The sequence below is a fragment of the Crotalus tigris genome, unplaced genomic scaffold (assembly GCF_016545835.1).
Source record: "Crotalus tigris isolate CLP2741 ecotype Arizona unplaced genomic scaffold, ASM1654583v1 scf7180000018525.42219311030:4301911, whole genome shotgun sequence".
Lineage (NCBI taxonomy): Eukaryota > Metazoa > Chordata > Lepidosauria > Squamata > Viperidae > Crotalus > Crotalus tigris.
In genome coordinates, this window is record NW_024097057.1 from 2,204,011 (window position 1) to 2,216,181 (window position 12,171).

The window sequence follows — 12,171 nt, forward strand, 5'->3', positions numbered from 1 at the left end:
AAACAATTAGCTAATCCTTATCCCTTGAAATGCAAGATCATTTGAATGGACCCTTAAATATAGCAAGGCACTTCAGGTCTTTCACAAATGACATTTTCAATTATTGCAAATACAGTCCAAAAAGTGGAGAAAGGATATTCATAACCTACAATAGTATTTTTGCCATGTAGGTTAAATAAATTAAGCTGTAAACTGATTGTGGACAACCATCCATAAGCCTCTCTTAATCTCCAAACAGACTTCCCTGAAGGAAATTGGAAGCAATTGGTAGGGACTGTTGAGGACTCCTGAGAGGTCCACATCTCAGTAAGGCATTTGACAAAACAGACACAGCCTACTTCTTCATAAGTTAGCCAAAGGTGGGATAGAGAGAATGACCACCAGATTGATTCACAATTGGCTGACTAATTGACTTGTAAGCCACCCAAAGCCCACTTGCTGCATAGGCCATTTGGCCCACTAGGTGACAATTCTTGCCTGATCTCTGATCTTCTCTCTGATCTGCAAGTTCTTGCACCTTGAAATGGGAATTTGAGGGAAGCTCCACAAGAGTCCTGAGTATCTCCTGGGCTTCCCTCCTCTTCTAGATCTGATGTATGTGTTGTGGCTCTTACTTGTGGTCCTGGCCTGGAACTGGAACTGTTGGCTGATTCCGGTTCGCTGGGCTTTCCCATATCAATCATCTGAGAATGTCTATTACTGGATGGCTGTGGACTACCTCTGTGATCTCATCTACCTTCTGGACATCGCCGTCTTTCAGGTCCGCCTGCAGTTTGTCCATCAAGGAGATATTATTGTAAGTGGCACTCAGCAAGCCAAGCCGTGTCTGGGTTCTGACTCCTGCTTTGAGAGCATACCTGAAGCAATTAAGCCCTTCATCCATAAATAGCGATCAAATCCGGGCTGCAGAAACCTCAGTGATCACTGAGTCTTTCCCAAGACATTTATCTTAGGTTTATAATACAGGGTTCCCTCTGCAAAAGGCAGGTAACCCCACTGAGCATAAACAATCTGCAAGACTTAAGAAGCTTCAGAAGAGCAGCAATTCTAGTGCAGCAGGTTTTGATGCTGTGTCTGTTTCCATGCCAGGCCGGGACACATACATTCTGCTAGCTGTGCCTCAGTTTCCCTCTGAGTTTCAGTGGTGCCCTTTTGCATTTTCTTTCTTCTTCTAGACTGATAAGAGAGCCATGAGGAAGAATTACCTGAAATCCCGTCGTTTTAAGGTGTGTAGTGTTTTGTTTAATTTACTCCTAATTAAAACGACCCCACTGAAGCAGTAGGTGTGAATTTAAATGGACTCCAGAAGATGGTAGAGGACAGGAAGACCTGGAGGAACATTGTCCATGGGGTCGTGATGGGTCGGACACGACTTCGCAATTAACAACAACAACAAAACGACCCCCCAAAAGCATCTAAGCGAAACATTGTTCCCCGTCATGTGATCGATAATATTCTGGATGCTGAATTCTTTGTCATAGCAGAGATATTATCTGCTTGGGTTGTTGTAACAATGGCATAGGAAGTTTACAAATGTAATGTTTATGTTTAATATCTTTCTTGTTATATGCAGTAAAATTGTATACAGTATAATATTCATATATAATTTGGGAATATCGGATCACTGATATCTTTTGAGTGAAGGGGAGATGGGTGAGTCTATCTTTTTCAAAATTGGTTTCTGTTAATTGCTCTCTTTGTTTGTAAAATGGTAAGATCTGATTCATTACACTTGGTCATTTTTAAAATGTTCGCTCAAGAACATTTATGTTATTATGCATATTTCCTGATATATATATATATATATATATAGGTCTTTGGTTGTTCGGGTTTTCTCCCGCGTAAAATTGGAAGTGTCTTGGCAACGTTTCGACGAACAACCAAAGACCTATATACAAATACCCGCGAAAACCTCAGAAAACATATATATATATATATATATGTATATGTATATGTATATGTATATGTATATGTATATGTATATATATGTATATGTATATGTATGTATATGTATGTATATATATATATATATATATTTGTTTGCAATTTTGTTTAATCTTTACAGATGAATTATGCAGGTTGCGTGTGTCTGTCAATGGGATGCCAGAAAAGCGCTTCCTGCCCTCTTTCTCTTTGCAGATGGATGCCCTCTGCCTTCTCCCCCTAGACTTCCTGTACTTCAAGGTTGGCGTTCATCCTCTCCTGCGCTTGCCTCGCTGCCTCAAGGTCAGTCCTGCTCCATCGTGGTTTTGCGTCTTTCGGGAAGGGCCGGGAAAGGAGGTTGACCCCGAAGGTCCACACAGAGGAGCTGCCAAGGGACCGATCCCTTTCCGTGCTGCTCCCGAAAGCTTCACCCGTGGCTTTCTTGGGGAATGCTTCTGCTTCCCTTTCCTTGGTGAACCCTGGGCAGAATCTTCTCTGGAGCTCACTGGGACTTTTATTTCTTTTTCACAGTACCTGGCCTTCTTTGAGTTTAACAATAGACTTGAAGCTATTCTGAGCAAGGCCTACGTTTACAGGTGAGGTTCTCTCCTTCTGGGCAAGGAGCAGTTCAGCAGCTCCTGCAGGCCGTCCTCTCACACCTCTCTAAAAGAAATAGCAACAACAGGAAAATCTACACAATGGTTTTGTAGAATCAAAATCTACATCCACTTTATTTCCAACGTTACAAGCCACTTATTGCAGCCAAAGAGCGGAGATTTCTACTTTAAAGGCCAGCGCTCTTGTTAATATTATGGTATGCTGAGGTTAACTGAATTTAAAGCAGAAATCCTCAGACAGAATAAATCATGCAGTTTGTGCAGGGCCACCTCTAGAAACAGCTTGGGAAGCTCAGCTGACATGGAGCCTGGAGGAGCTGCTGGGAGTTGGATATGTTGATCCATGATATGATGATCCATAAAGGATTGTACCATCTGTGACCTTTTTGAGCATAAACTCCAGACCAATTTTAAAGCCTGAGGCTACCTGTCTGCAGGACAGAGTCAAGAAAGTCAAGATGGCAGCTGTGATACGCAATCAAAGCAGTGCCTGTGTTTTGTGTGTGTGTGAGTGTGTTGCACAATTTACATAGCAGCCAGGCAGAGCTTTGAATGCATTGTTGTGGGGGCCATCTTGGCCCTTTGCCTGCCCTTTGCAGACAATCTCGCTATCTTGGCTGGCTTAGAAGAGCCGGGCTGCACCTGGCAGTGTGGCTGCTCCTCTCCAGCCATACCTGATTCCCAGGCACCCTCTGAGGTTCCTGTTCCTTGCATTCCTTCTGGGAGCAATGCGGGGCAAGCAATGCCCTCCGGGGGTAGTGGGAGGGAGGGCGAGAAGCAGAGGAGCAGGGCACAGGCGGTCTCAGGTCCTGTGGGGACTTTAGCAGCCCATCCTTAGCAGGGTGGTTGTTTTGCCCTCTTGGCAGAGTCGTAAGGATCACGGCCTACCTGCTCTTCAGCCTGCACCTGAACACCTGCTTGTACTACTGGGCCTCCTCCTTCCAGGGGCTCGGCTCCACCGCCTGGGTCTACGACGGCAGAGGAAACAGGTAGACATCACGGGCAACTGGCCGGCCGTCTCTGGAGAGGGGGCAGGGAGGAAGACGTGCACAACCTCTGTGTGTCTCCTGTGCTTTGTCTTTGGCAGTTACATCCGCTGTTACTACTGGGCTGTCAAGACGCTAATCACCATCGGAGGTCTGCCGGAGCCCCACAACCTCTTTGAGATCGTTTTTCAGCTTCTCAATTACTTCACGGGGGTCTTTGCTTTCTCAGTGATGATCGGTCAGGTGGGCTCTCACTTCACACCTTCTCTGGGCTAGAAAAATTGCTGCCTTCTTTTCTCATTTGCTGCACACCACGGTTTTTATGGAAATGCCCGTTTCCATCGTAAGCCATAGCAGTTGTAAGTCAACTTGGACCTGATTTTTTTGACCATTTTTATGGCGGATGTTAAGCAAAGCAGCGTGGTTGTTAAGCAAATCCAGGTTTTCCAATGGGTGTTTTTTGCCAGAAATTGGCAAAAATGGTTGCAAATTGCAATCACGTGATTGCAACCGGTCATCAATGCAGGGCAATTGCCAAGCGCCTCAATTGCAATCCTGTGATGTGGGGGTGATGCAACAGTCTTAAGTGTAAGTACAGGTCATAAATCATTTTTTTTTTGGAAGCCATTATAACTTTGAACTGTCCTTAAACGAAGGGTTGCCCTTCAGATATTGCGTCCCAGCCTAACAAAAACAAGCCAGATTCTCAGCCTGTTAGGTTTACCTCTTCAGGTGTATCTCCCGTTTGTTCTTTTCTTTAAATCTTATACAGATGAGGGATGTTGTTGGTGCTGCCACAGCAGGACAATCGTACTATCGAAGTTGCATGGATAATACCGTAAAATATATGGCTTTTTACAGAATTCCCCGTTCAGTTCAGAACAGAATCAAAACTTGGTATGAATACACTTGGGATTCCCAAGGCATGCTGGGTAAGCACCTTACTTTCAGAGGCAAGGGATTTCTTTGGTCTGTGTTGTGTAATTACAATTATTGGTGGCTACAAGTGGAGGTATAAAGAGAAGATGGTGGCTGTGATGGCAAATACTGAGTCCTGCCCACTTTATACGTACATCATAATGTTGCTGCCATCTTGCTTTTTTGGTCCTCCCTGACAAACATTCCTGGCGGCAGACTAGGTATAGCATTTAATGCATTTTAACCTCAAATCTGTGCGTTTAAGCAAACCCTGAGAGCAGGAACTAGAGGGCAGAGCAGTCTTCTCCTCCCTCTCCAGTCCTGCCCAACAGGCTTCCCAACTGCTCCATCAGCAGACCTGCAGGGGTCTAAAAACACATTCCCCTTGCCTGTTCTGGAGACAGTTCTCTCTCTGTATGGTTAGACCCACCGTCTGAAGCTGCCTTCTTGTCCTCTGATGTCACAAGATCTCGCAGAAGCTGCATGGCTTAGAAAAGTGGTTGATCGTCCTTTCCAGCCATGGGATGGGCCAGTTCGCTGCAGCGATTCTTGCAGTCTCTGGCAGGATTCCTGTAGTGGGATGCAACCCTTGATAATGGCGCAGAAGCTCCAGCAATGCCAAATTCTAGTCAATTTTCTAAACTGTACCACTGAGACAAAATGGCTCGGTTCTCATCTTTCTTATTCACACTTGAAAGCTGTAGGCTCAGGGTCCAAAGGATCCTCCGAGAATTCATTCCATGTATCTGTGAAAGAGTTACTGTTGTGGCTAAGCAAAGCCCGCTCGTTGTTTGCTGAGAAGGCTCACGGAGACACTTTGGGGGTACAACTGAAAACATTTTATTGGCACAAGCTAGGGAAAAATACTTCTTGCGCCTCCTGGCATTCCCTTTTTATCCTGTTTGTGGAGGGGATGCAGTGGCTCAGTGGCTAAAGATGCTGAGCCCATCAGCTGGAAAGCAGATAGCCTGAGTCCCGAGAGCAGGCAAAGGGGCGTGTTCCCACGACTCACCCCAGCTCCTGCCCACCTAGCAATTCAAAAGCATGCAGGTGCAAGTAGATTAATAGGTGCCCCTTTGGTGAGACAGTAACAGTGTTTCATGTGCCTTTGGCTTATAGCCATGCTGGCCACATGACCACAGAAGTGTCTTCGGACAGTGCTGGTTCTTCGGCTAAGAAACGGAGATGAGCTCCATCCCACAGCGTTGGATGTGACTGGGCAGGGAAACCGTTATTTCAGTGCACATCCAACATATCGTATTGCATTCAATTCTTCCTGGGATGAAAATGTTAATTAGAATAATAATTTAAAATGCTGGGGGAGCATTTTGAGTGGGGGGCGAGAGTGGATATCAGCCTTTATCTCCCTCTATCCAGCTGGCACCGTAATCTTCTTCTCTGCCCATCGCTTGAGAATCGGCTGAACTCATTGCCGGCCCTCTCCAGGTTTCTGGAGGCAAAAAGAACCACCAGCCCTTGAGAGGTTTCTCACCACGGGAGGCTGGTGTTCCAGTGTGGGCAGATACCAGGCTGCTCAGGATGTGGAATTTCGGGATGGGGTCCATCACGGATACCCCGGCCCGGTTCTCTTCTGTTGCAACACGAGGCCAGAAGACACGCCTTTTCTCTCCCTCGCTGCAGACGAATCAGTGCTGCTCACGCAGCTTCCTGAAAAGATGAAGCTGGACATTGTGGTCGATGTAAACTTCAGCATTGTGAGCAAAGTGCCGCTTTTCCAGGTATGCCAGCTGACTGGAGGCTCCTCTTTCTTACCTGGCCAAAAGAGCAGAGTCCAAGCCTTCTCTCCTTCTCTTGGGGCAGGGCTGTGATCGGCAAATGATTTTTGACATGCTGAAGAGGCTGCGATCGGTGGTGTACCTACCTAACGACTACGTGTGCAAAAAGGTAATCAGTGAGTAATGTTGCTGCAGAATTCAGTCAGACTGGTAAAGGAGGCTGCTGGGCATAGGTCATGTTCTGCACCTCACACTCCCCACGTTGTGCTTTTTTGGGATAATGCCACTGAAGCAGGGACAAAGAGGGCTCTGAGATTTCTCCTGGGCGTTTGCTTTTAAGTGGGGGGATGTCAGTGGAATTAGATCTGCTTGGCTGAGGTAGCCAAATCTAGTTAGCCGTCGTCACGGCCATTACATGATTCCTAATTATTAGGTGTCAGGGAAAGCAGCATTCAAGCCAGTAACTAAGATAATGGCAAAGCAGAAGTAGCAGAACTAAAAAAAAATACACCGTTTTGGAGGAAGAGCTTGTTTCTTTAAAAGGGAATTCGTTTCTTCTTTTTCCTCTGCAAATCAGAAGCCACAAATGAAAACAGGACATTTGAGGCATGAAGTTCAGGCAACTAACCCTCAACTCTGCAGAGCCGAAGGACCCAAATGGGCCAGAACTGCTCAGATCCACTTGTTCCTTGATTTTTCCTTAGGGAGAGATTGGCCGCGAGATGTACATCATTCAGGTGGGACAAGTCCAAGTGCTCGGGGGACCGGATGGGAAAACCGTGCTCGTGACGCTGAGAGCCGGCTCTGTCTTTGGAGAGATAAGGTCAGGCAAGCACTCGATCTTCCTTTTCTCTCCTCTGCTGCATTTCTCTCCTGCCTCTTCTCTGAGGCTCAGGGGGGCTTCTCCAGCTGCATCTCACAGCAACACGCCCGTGACGTGACTGGTCCAGTGTGGGCAAGGAGGGCAGCCATCCTCTGAATCTCCCCTTCCAAATCCCGCATCTAAGCCACAAGACTGTTCTTTAGACATCTCATCTCGAGAAATAGTTTATGTGAGCAACCCTTGACAGGTACAATAACCAGGAACCCATGGTGCTGTTCCTGGTGACTTTCCAGGCAAGATGAGAGATGCTCCAGCACAGAGGTCCCCAACCTTTTGGGCGCCAGGGACCAGTTCCGTGGAGAGAGGTTTTTCCGTGTACTAGAGGGTGTCTGCCTTTTGGTGCTGCCTCCATCTCACGGGGTGTGTGTGTGTGTGTGTGTGTTGCTTTTTGTGTGGACCAGTTGCTGGCATGCTGTGGTCCGGTACTGGTCCACGGACCGGGAGTTGGGGATCCCTGCTCTAGCAGCTTGATCTGCTGTGGGAGGAAGTGGCTCTCCATCACCAGCGGAGTTCTTCTGAAGACGGCCTTGCCGCCTCTGGAGGCTCATCTCCCTGTCCCAAGAAAACTGCACCATCTCGTATCTCCAGGATTAGAAAAATACTAAATGCCTCCTTTCACTTAGCCTTTCATAGTTCAATTTTAATGTTTGTTTTGAACATTTTTAAACTTACAAGCTGCCTTGAGCATTGATACAAGTAGAAAGGCAGGTCATAAACCTAAGAAAAAGAAATACTTGAATAAAGCTGCACTGACTCTCAGGCAATCTTGCCTGGAGGAAACCGGGCTTGGTTTCGTTTTAGAAAGCTTCAACGGCTGCAGTCTGGCTCCCAGACTTGGTCCCTCCTGTCCAGCACATGCTGTTTCCGGAAGGCCCACGCAGGTGGCAGCCAGGAAGATGGCCCCGGGCCCTCTGGGAGAGCCAGAGTGCCCACCAAGTGCCGGTCTCAACGCCTGAGCACACAAGCCCAGAACCCTCTAAAAAGCCCTTTCTCAGGCAAACAGCAGAGAAGACCCCCTCGTCGGTGCCCTCTCTCCCTCACCCGCCCGCCTGCCCAGCCAGCAGGAGTCAGGAGCAGGGCGGTCGCTGCCAGCGCAGCCCTGCCTTCTCCGGAGCAGCTTCTTTGGGTGCAGCGGTGCTTTGTGCTTTCAAGTTGAAGAAATGTTTGGATTACTGGATCTTACATTTGTTGTTACCGAATGGTAGCCTTGGAAGATATGGTGGAGACAGGTGGAAGGAAGCTGCTGCCCCTTTCTGTGGAACGGGAGATGAGAAATCGGCTGCTGAGTTTGTATTTTTGCTGTTTCTATTAGTTTACTGGCTGTGGGAGGTGGAAATCGACGGACGGCTAATGTTGTGGCACATGGATTTGCTAACCTTTTCATTCTGGATAAGAAGGATTTGAATGAAATTCTGGTGCACTATCCAGAGTCCCAAAAGCTGTTGCGGAAGAAAGCCAGGTGAGATGTAGGATGCTCAAGGGTTTATTTTAATTAATTCATTAATCAATTTGCTCTCCCCTCTATGCCATTCAATAAGTCCAATTCCAAGAGGCTCATGCTAGCCGATGTGTGAGGAGTTCATTTTCCAAGAGGCCATGTCTGTTGTCGGGATCAGTTGGTGGCAAAATATGCCTTCCTCTCCTGCCTGTCAGGATCTGGTTTGATCTGCTTTGTGTGATCTGGTCTCCTCGCCCCTCCTCAACCTTCCCCTTCCCTCCAGCCCTCCCCTCCCCCTCCCTTCTCCTCTCCTCTGTGTTGGGTTGAGTTTGTCCCTGGAAATCTGTCATGAGAACACTCTTGTCTGCCAGGGGTAACTTCCTTGCCCTTCGCCTCTGAAGGAAGATAGAGAAGGCGCAAGATAACAGTTCACTCAGTCTGTTACATTCCCACATGCAGTTTGTTCTTACAGATCTGGCTGATCCAATTTTGTGCTTCTGCTCTGTTCTAGGCGGATGCTGAAGAACAACACCAAGCCCAAAGAAGACAAGGGGCTGCCCAAAGATGTCCTCATCATCCCTCCAAGAGCTGGGACTCCCAAGCTCTTCCAAGCCGCCCTGGTGGCTGCGGGGAGGATGGGGGGCAAGGGCAGACTGGCTCACCTCCGCTGGAAGCTGAAGGAGCTGAAGGCGATGCAGGTGCGCCCGAAGTGCTCCAGGCGGCCTGGCGAGAGGGAAGACCAGGCTGGGCTGGAGCCGTGTGACCTTCTTCACCTTTGGCTTGGTCCACTAATGGATATAATTGCTATACCTTTTAAATCATGGTAGTGATTCAGCAAGCCAAAAATTAATGAACCATGGCTCAAGCATTACATGAACCCAGAAAATTGCAGCTAGTACAGTAAACCCCTGGGAGACACCAGCATGGAGGAAATCATAGCTGAGTCTTGAATGGGTGGTTTAAGGAGAGATGGGGAGAAGGAAGTTGCCCCCCCAATTTGGAGGGGGTGGGCACATATTTTGGGAGTGCATGTCAGGTGGTCTCACGAAGCAGCTGAACATGGCCAGTCCCAAAATAACTGTTGACCGGGCTGACACTGATGATTCTTCTCTTTACCCCCCCATCATTAAGGTGGATTCTACCAAATTTGCTCCTCTTTATTGTTTTCTGAGCAAATCTTTTCTGGGGCTGAAGTCAATTTTATCTTCCAGGAATGCTTCTGCTGCTCAACGGACATTTTGCTCTGCAGCACCCCAGTTCCTGTGTCAATCTCATTTTAATTAAAGTAACCCAAAGCAAACTCACAAGTCAGCTGGGCAGGGAGCCAAGTGGATGAAACATCTGTGGGCTTATTCATGCCCAGGGACATTGCTCTGGGCCCTGTCTAGAAGAATGGACTCTAGAACTAAGACGCTGCTTCCCCCAGTTTTAAGGCAAGCATCTTTTTCCTACCAAGACACCTTATACAACTCCCAATCTGACCGACTTCTCTTTCAGGCTGCCAGTTCCACACCAGTTGTCCCTAAGTCACCGGCCAGCCACGCTTCACCAGCTGGTTCCAAGCCCGACGACTACGGAACCGAGACGATGTCCTCCAAACGTCCTGACCATCCTGTTCGGGTTTCCATGAGCCCAACCCCTGCTGGGGATGAAGAGGTTCTCTCGGTGGAAATCTTAGAAAAAGAGGAGCCCAACTAGACGGACCAGATGACCCTCCGTGTCTGGGCACATTGTAAGTCAAGGAGGGCTCCTTGCCGGTCGCGTTTGCCCGGATCATCCAGCCACTCCAAATAATCTCCCATCTTGTGCTATTAAGAACAAAGTGGGCTGAGACGGAGCCCTGGCAGTTAGAGACCCCTACAATTTTTTACACTTTATTTAGAGAACCAGTTTGGTGCCATGGTTGCGGCATCAAGCTAGAAACCAGGAGACGACGAGTTCTAGTCTTACCTTAGGCACAAAACCAGTTGGGTGACCTTGGGCCAGTCATTCTTTCTCGGCCCTTGGAAGAAGGTAATGGCAAACGACTCCTGAAAAACCTTGCCAAGAAAACTGCAGGGACTTGTCCAGGTAGTCTGTGAGAATTGGTCATGACCGAATGGAAAAAAACCACATATTTTTACACACCAAACTATTTAACTGTATCTTTAGAAGAATTTCAGCAAAAATCCAAAAAAAATTAGGGCAAGTGAAAACTCTTAAGCAATATTGGTTTTTTAAAGATTCTAAATATACAGTAAATATATTTGATTTGCTTAAAACAGCTGTAGTTTTTTCTGTTGTGTGGTCTTTTAATGTAGTGCACAGCACAAAAATGCAAAAAAAAAAAAAAGCGTGAGTTGAGTGAGTTTGCAAAAGAGCATTGATCTACACACAATTTTAAGTTGGCTGCAGCCTCCTTGCCACCTTGGCTCTGGAACTGCTGAAAGCACCACCAGTCAACCAGAGTCCCAACAGCTGACACCAGGAGACGCAAAAATTGGTCCCAGCTGGGGCTTGTTTGCTTTTTTGTAAATTTGGGAGTGTTGGCACAATTGGGAAGAAAGCCATCTGGGCACCATTTGTCAGTTCATACATAAAAGAATGGCAAAATACCATTTCTGAGTGATGCCACCTGCCTGAACTTCTGTGGAGAGAGGGGATGCTCACCAGGTGGGAAATGACCCCTCACAGCTCCATGGAGAAAGAGCCTGTTGTTCTATGTATGCTCTGGGTTTACTCCTTCCTTTAGTAAAAGTTCCACTGGCTTCTTTGCTTACATCAGATGCCAGCTAGATGGCAGCACAAGGCAGGCCTTGGCTGATCTGGAAAAGTCAGCAGCCTCAGGCCTGCTGGTTGGATAGGATAAAATCCTGAGATTAGAGGTTAGGCTAAGAAGCCAAAGGAAGCTCCAAAGCCCAGCCCCTCACGCCAGAAGTCAAAGGCAAACCACTTCCGCCTTACTTCCAAGAAAATTACATGGTGGGGGGTGTCCATAAACTTTTGAGCTTGACTGGAAGGAGATGACCCTGCAGGATAGCAAAATGGTTCTGGGGTAGAGGAACCGCCTGGATGGCCGTAGGATTTACTGCATACACGGGTTCAGGTGTTGAGTCCTATGGCAACTTTGATCTGGACACTCTGCGTTCTGCCTGCTGTTCGAATGAGCTGTCAAAGCTCCTCTCCGCCTTCTGAGAGCTTGGAGGGCTGCCTAGATCCAGATGGCTGCTCTGAGGCGAATGATCCAGCCCCCTTGCGTCCCTTGGATCTGAGTCAGGCTGGGAAAGTGCTCTGGGTTTAGGGCAGGGGTAGGCAACCTGGGCTCTTTTATGACTCGTGGACTTCAACTCCCAGAATTCCTGAGCCAGCTTGGCTGGCTCAGGAATTCTGGGAGTTGAAGTCCACGAGTCATAAAGGAGCCGAGGTTGCCTACCCCTGGTTTAGGGCTATGGGGGGAGCTCCTCCTCATATCCCCTTGTGGCTTGGGCAACCGGAGCGATTGGACAGGCTTGCAGACTGGCTCCTGCTGAAGGAAAGAGCCGGCCTGAGGCATTGGGACACAGACGCTCCCACAGCCGATGGACAAAAGCACCCTTGTATTCCGAGGCCAGGAACGAGAGGCAGAACTTACTTAGCTGCTGTAAAAGCTTTGCCTGCCTTCGCTGTTCAGGTTCTGTCTTCCTTAATGTGT

The 12,171-nt window shown here is 47.9% G+C and overlaps 1 protein-coding gene across 13 annotated transcripts in view; it reads left to right on the forward strand.

Annotated features, from left to right (window-relative positions):
• The window catches only part of CNGB1 (cyclic nucleotide gated channel subunit beta 1), a 34,009-nt gene extending 23,243 nt beyond the window's left edge, over positions 1 to 10,766 (forward strand). For 12 of the 13 annotated variants that reach the window (XM_039353643.1, XM_039353645.1, XM_039353649.1 and 9 more), the window contains 13 exons: positions 588 to 796; positions 1,176 to 1,226; positions 2,140 to 2,226; positions 2,455 to 2,519; positions 3,407 to 3,529; positions 3,628 to 3,769; positions 4,299 to 4,458; positions 6,086 to 6,183; positions 6,266 to 6,349; positions 6,885 to 7,003; positions 8,376 to 8,522; positions 9,013 to 9,199; positions 9,999 to 10,766. In XM_039353643.1, coding sequence (XP_039209577.1) covers positions 588 to 796; positions 1,176 to 1,226; positions 2,140 to 2,226; positions 2,455 to 2,519; positions 3,407 to 3,529; positions 3,628 to 3,769; positions 4,299 to 4,458; positions 6,086 to 6,183; positions 6,266 to 6,349; positions 6,885 to 7,003; positions 8,376 to 8,522; positions 9,013 to 9,199; positions 9,999 to 10,199 — 1,673 coding nt within the window. In that variant the 3' untranslated portion in view covers positions 10,200 to 10,766. The remainder of the gene's footprint in view (positions 1 to 587; positions 797 to 1,175; positions 1,227 to 2,139; positions 2,227 to 2,454; positions 2,520 to 3,406; positions 3,530 to 3,627; positions 3,770 to 4,298; positions 4,459 to 6,085; positions 6,184 to 6,265; positions 6,350 to 6,884; positions 7,004 to 8,375; positions 8,523 to 9,012; positions 9,200 to 9,998) is intronic. The other variant, XM_039353647.1, reaches the window with a different exon arrangement.
• The last annotated feature ends 1,405 nt before the right edge of the window (positions 10,767 to 12,171 follow it).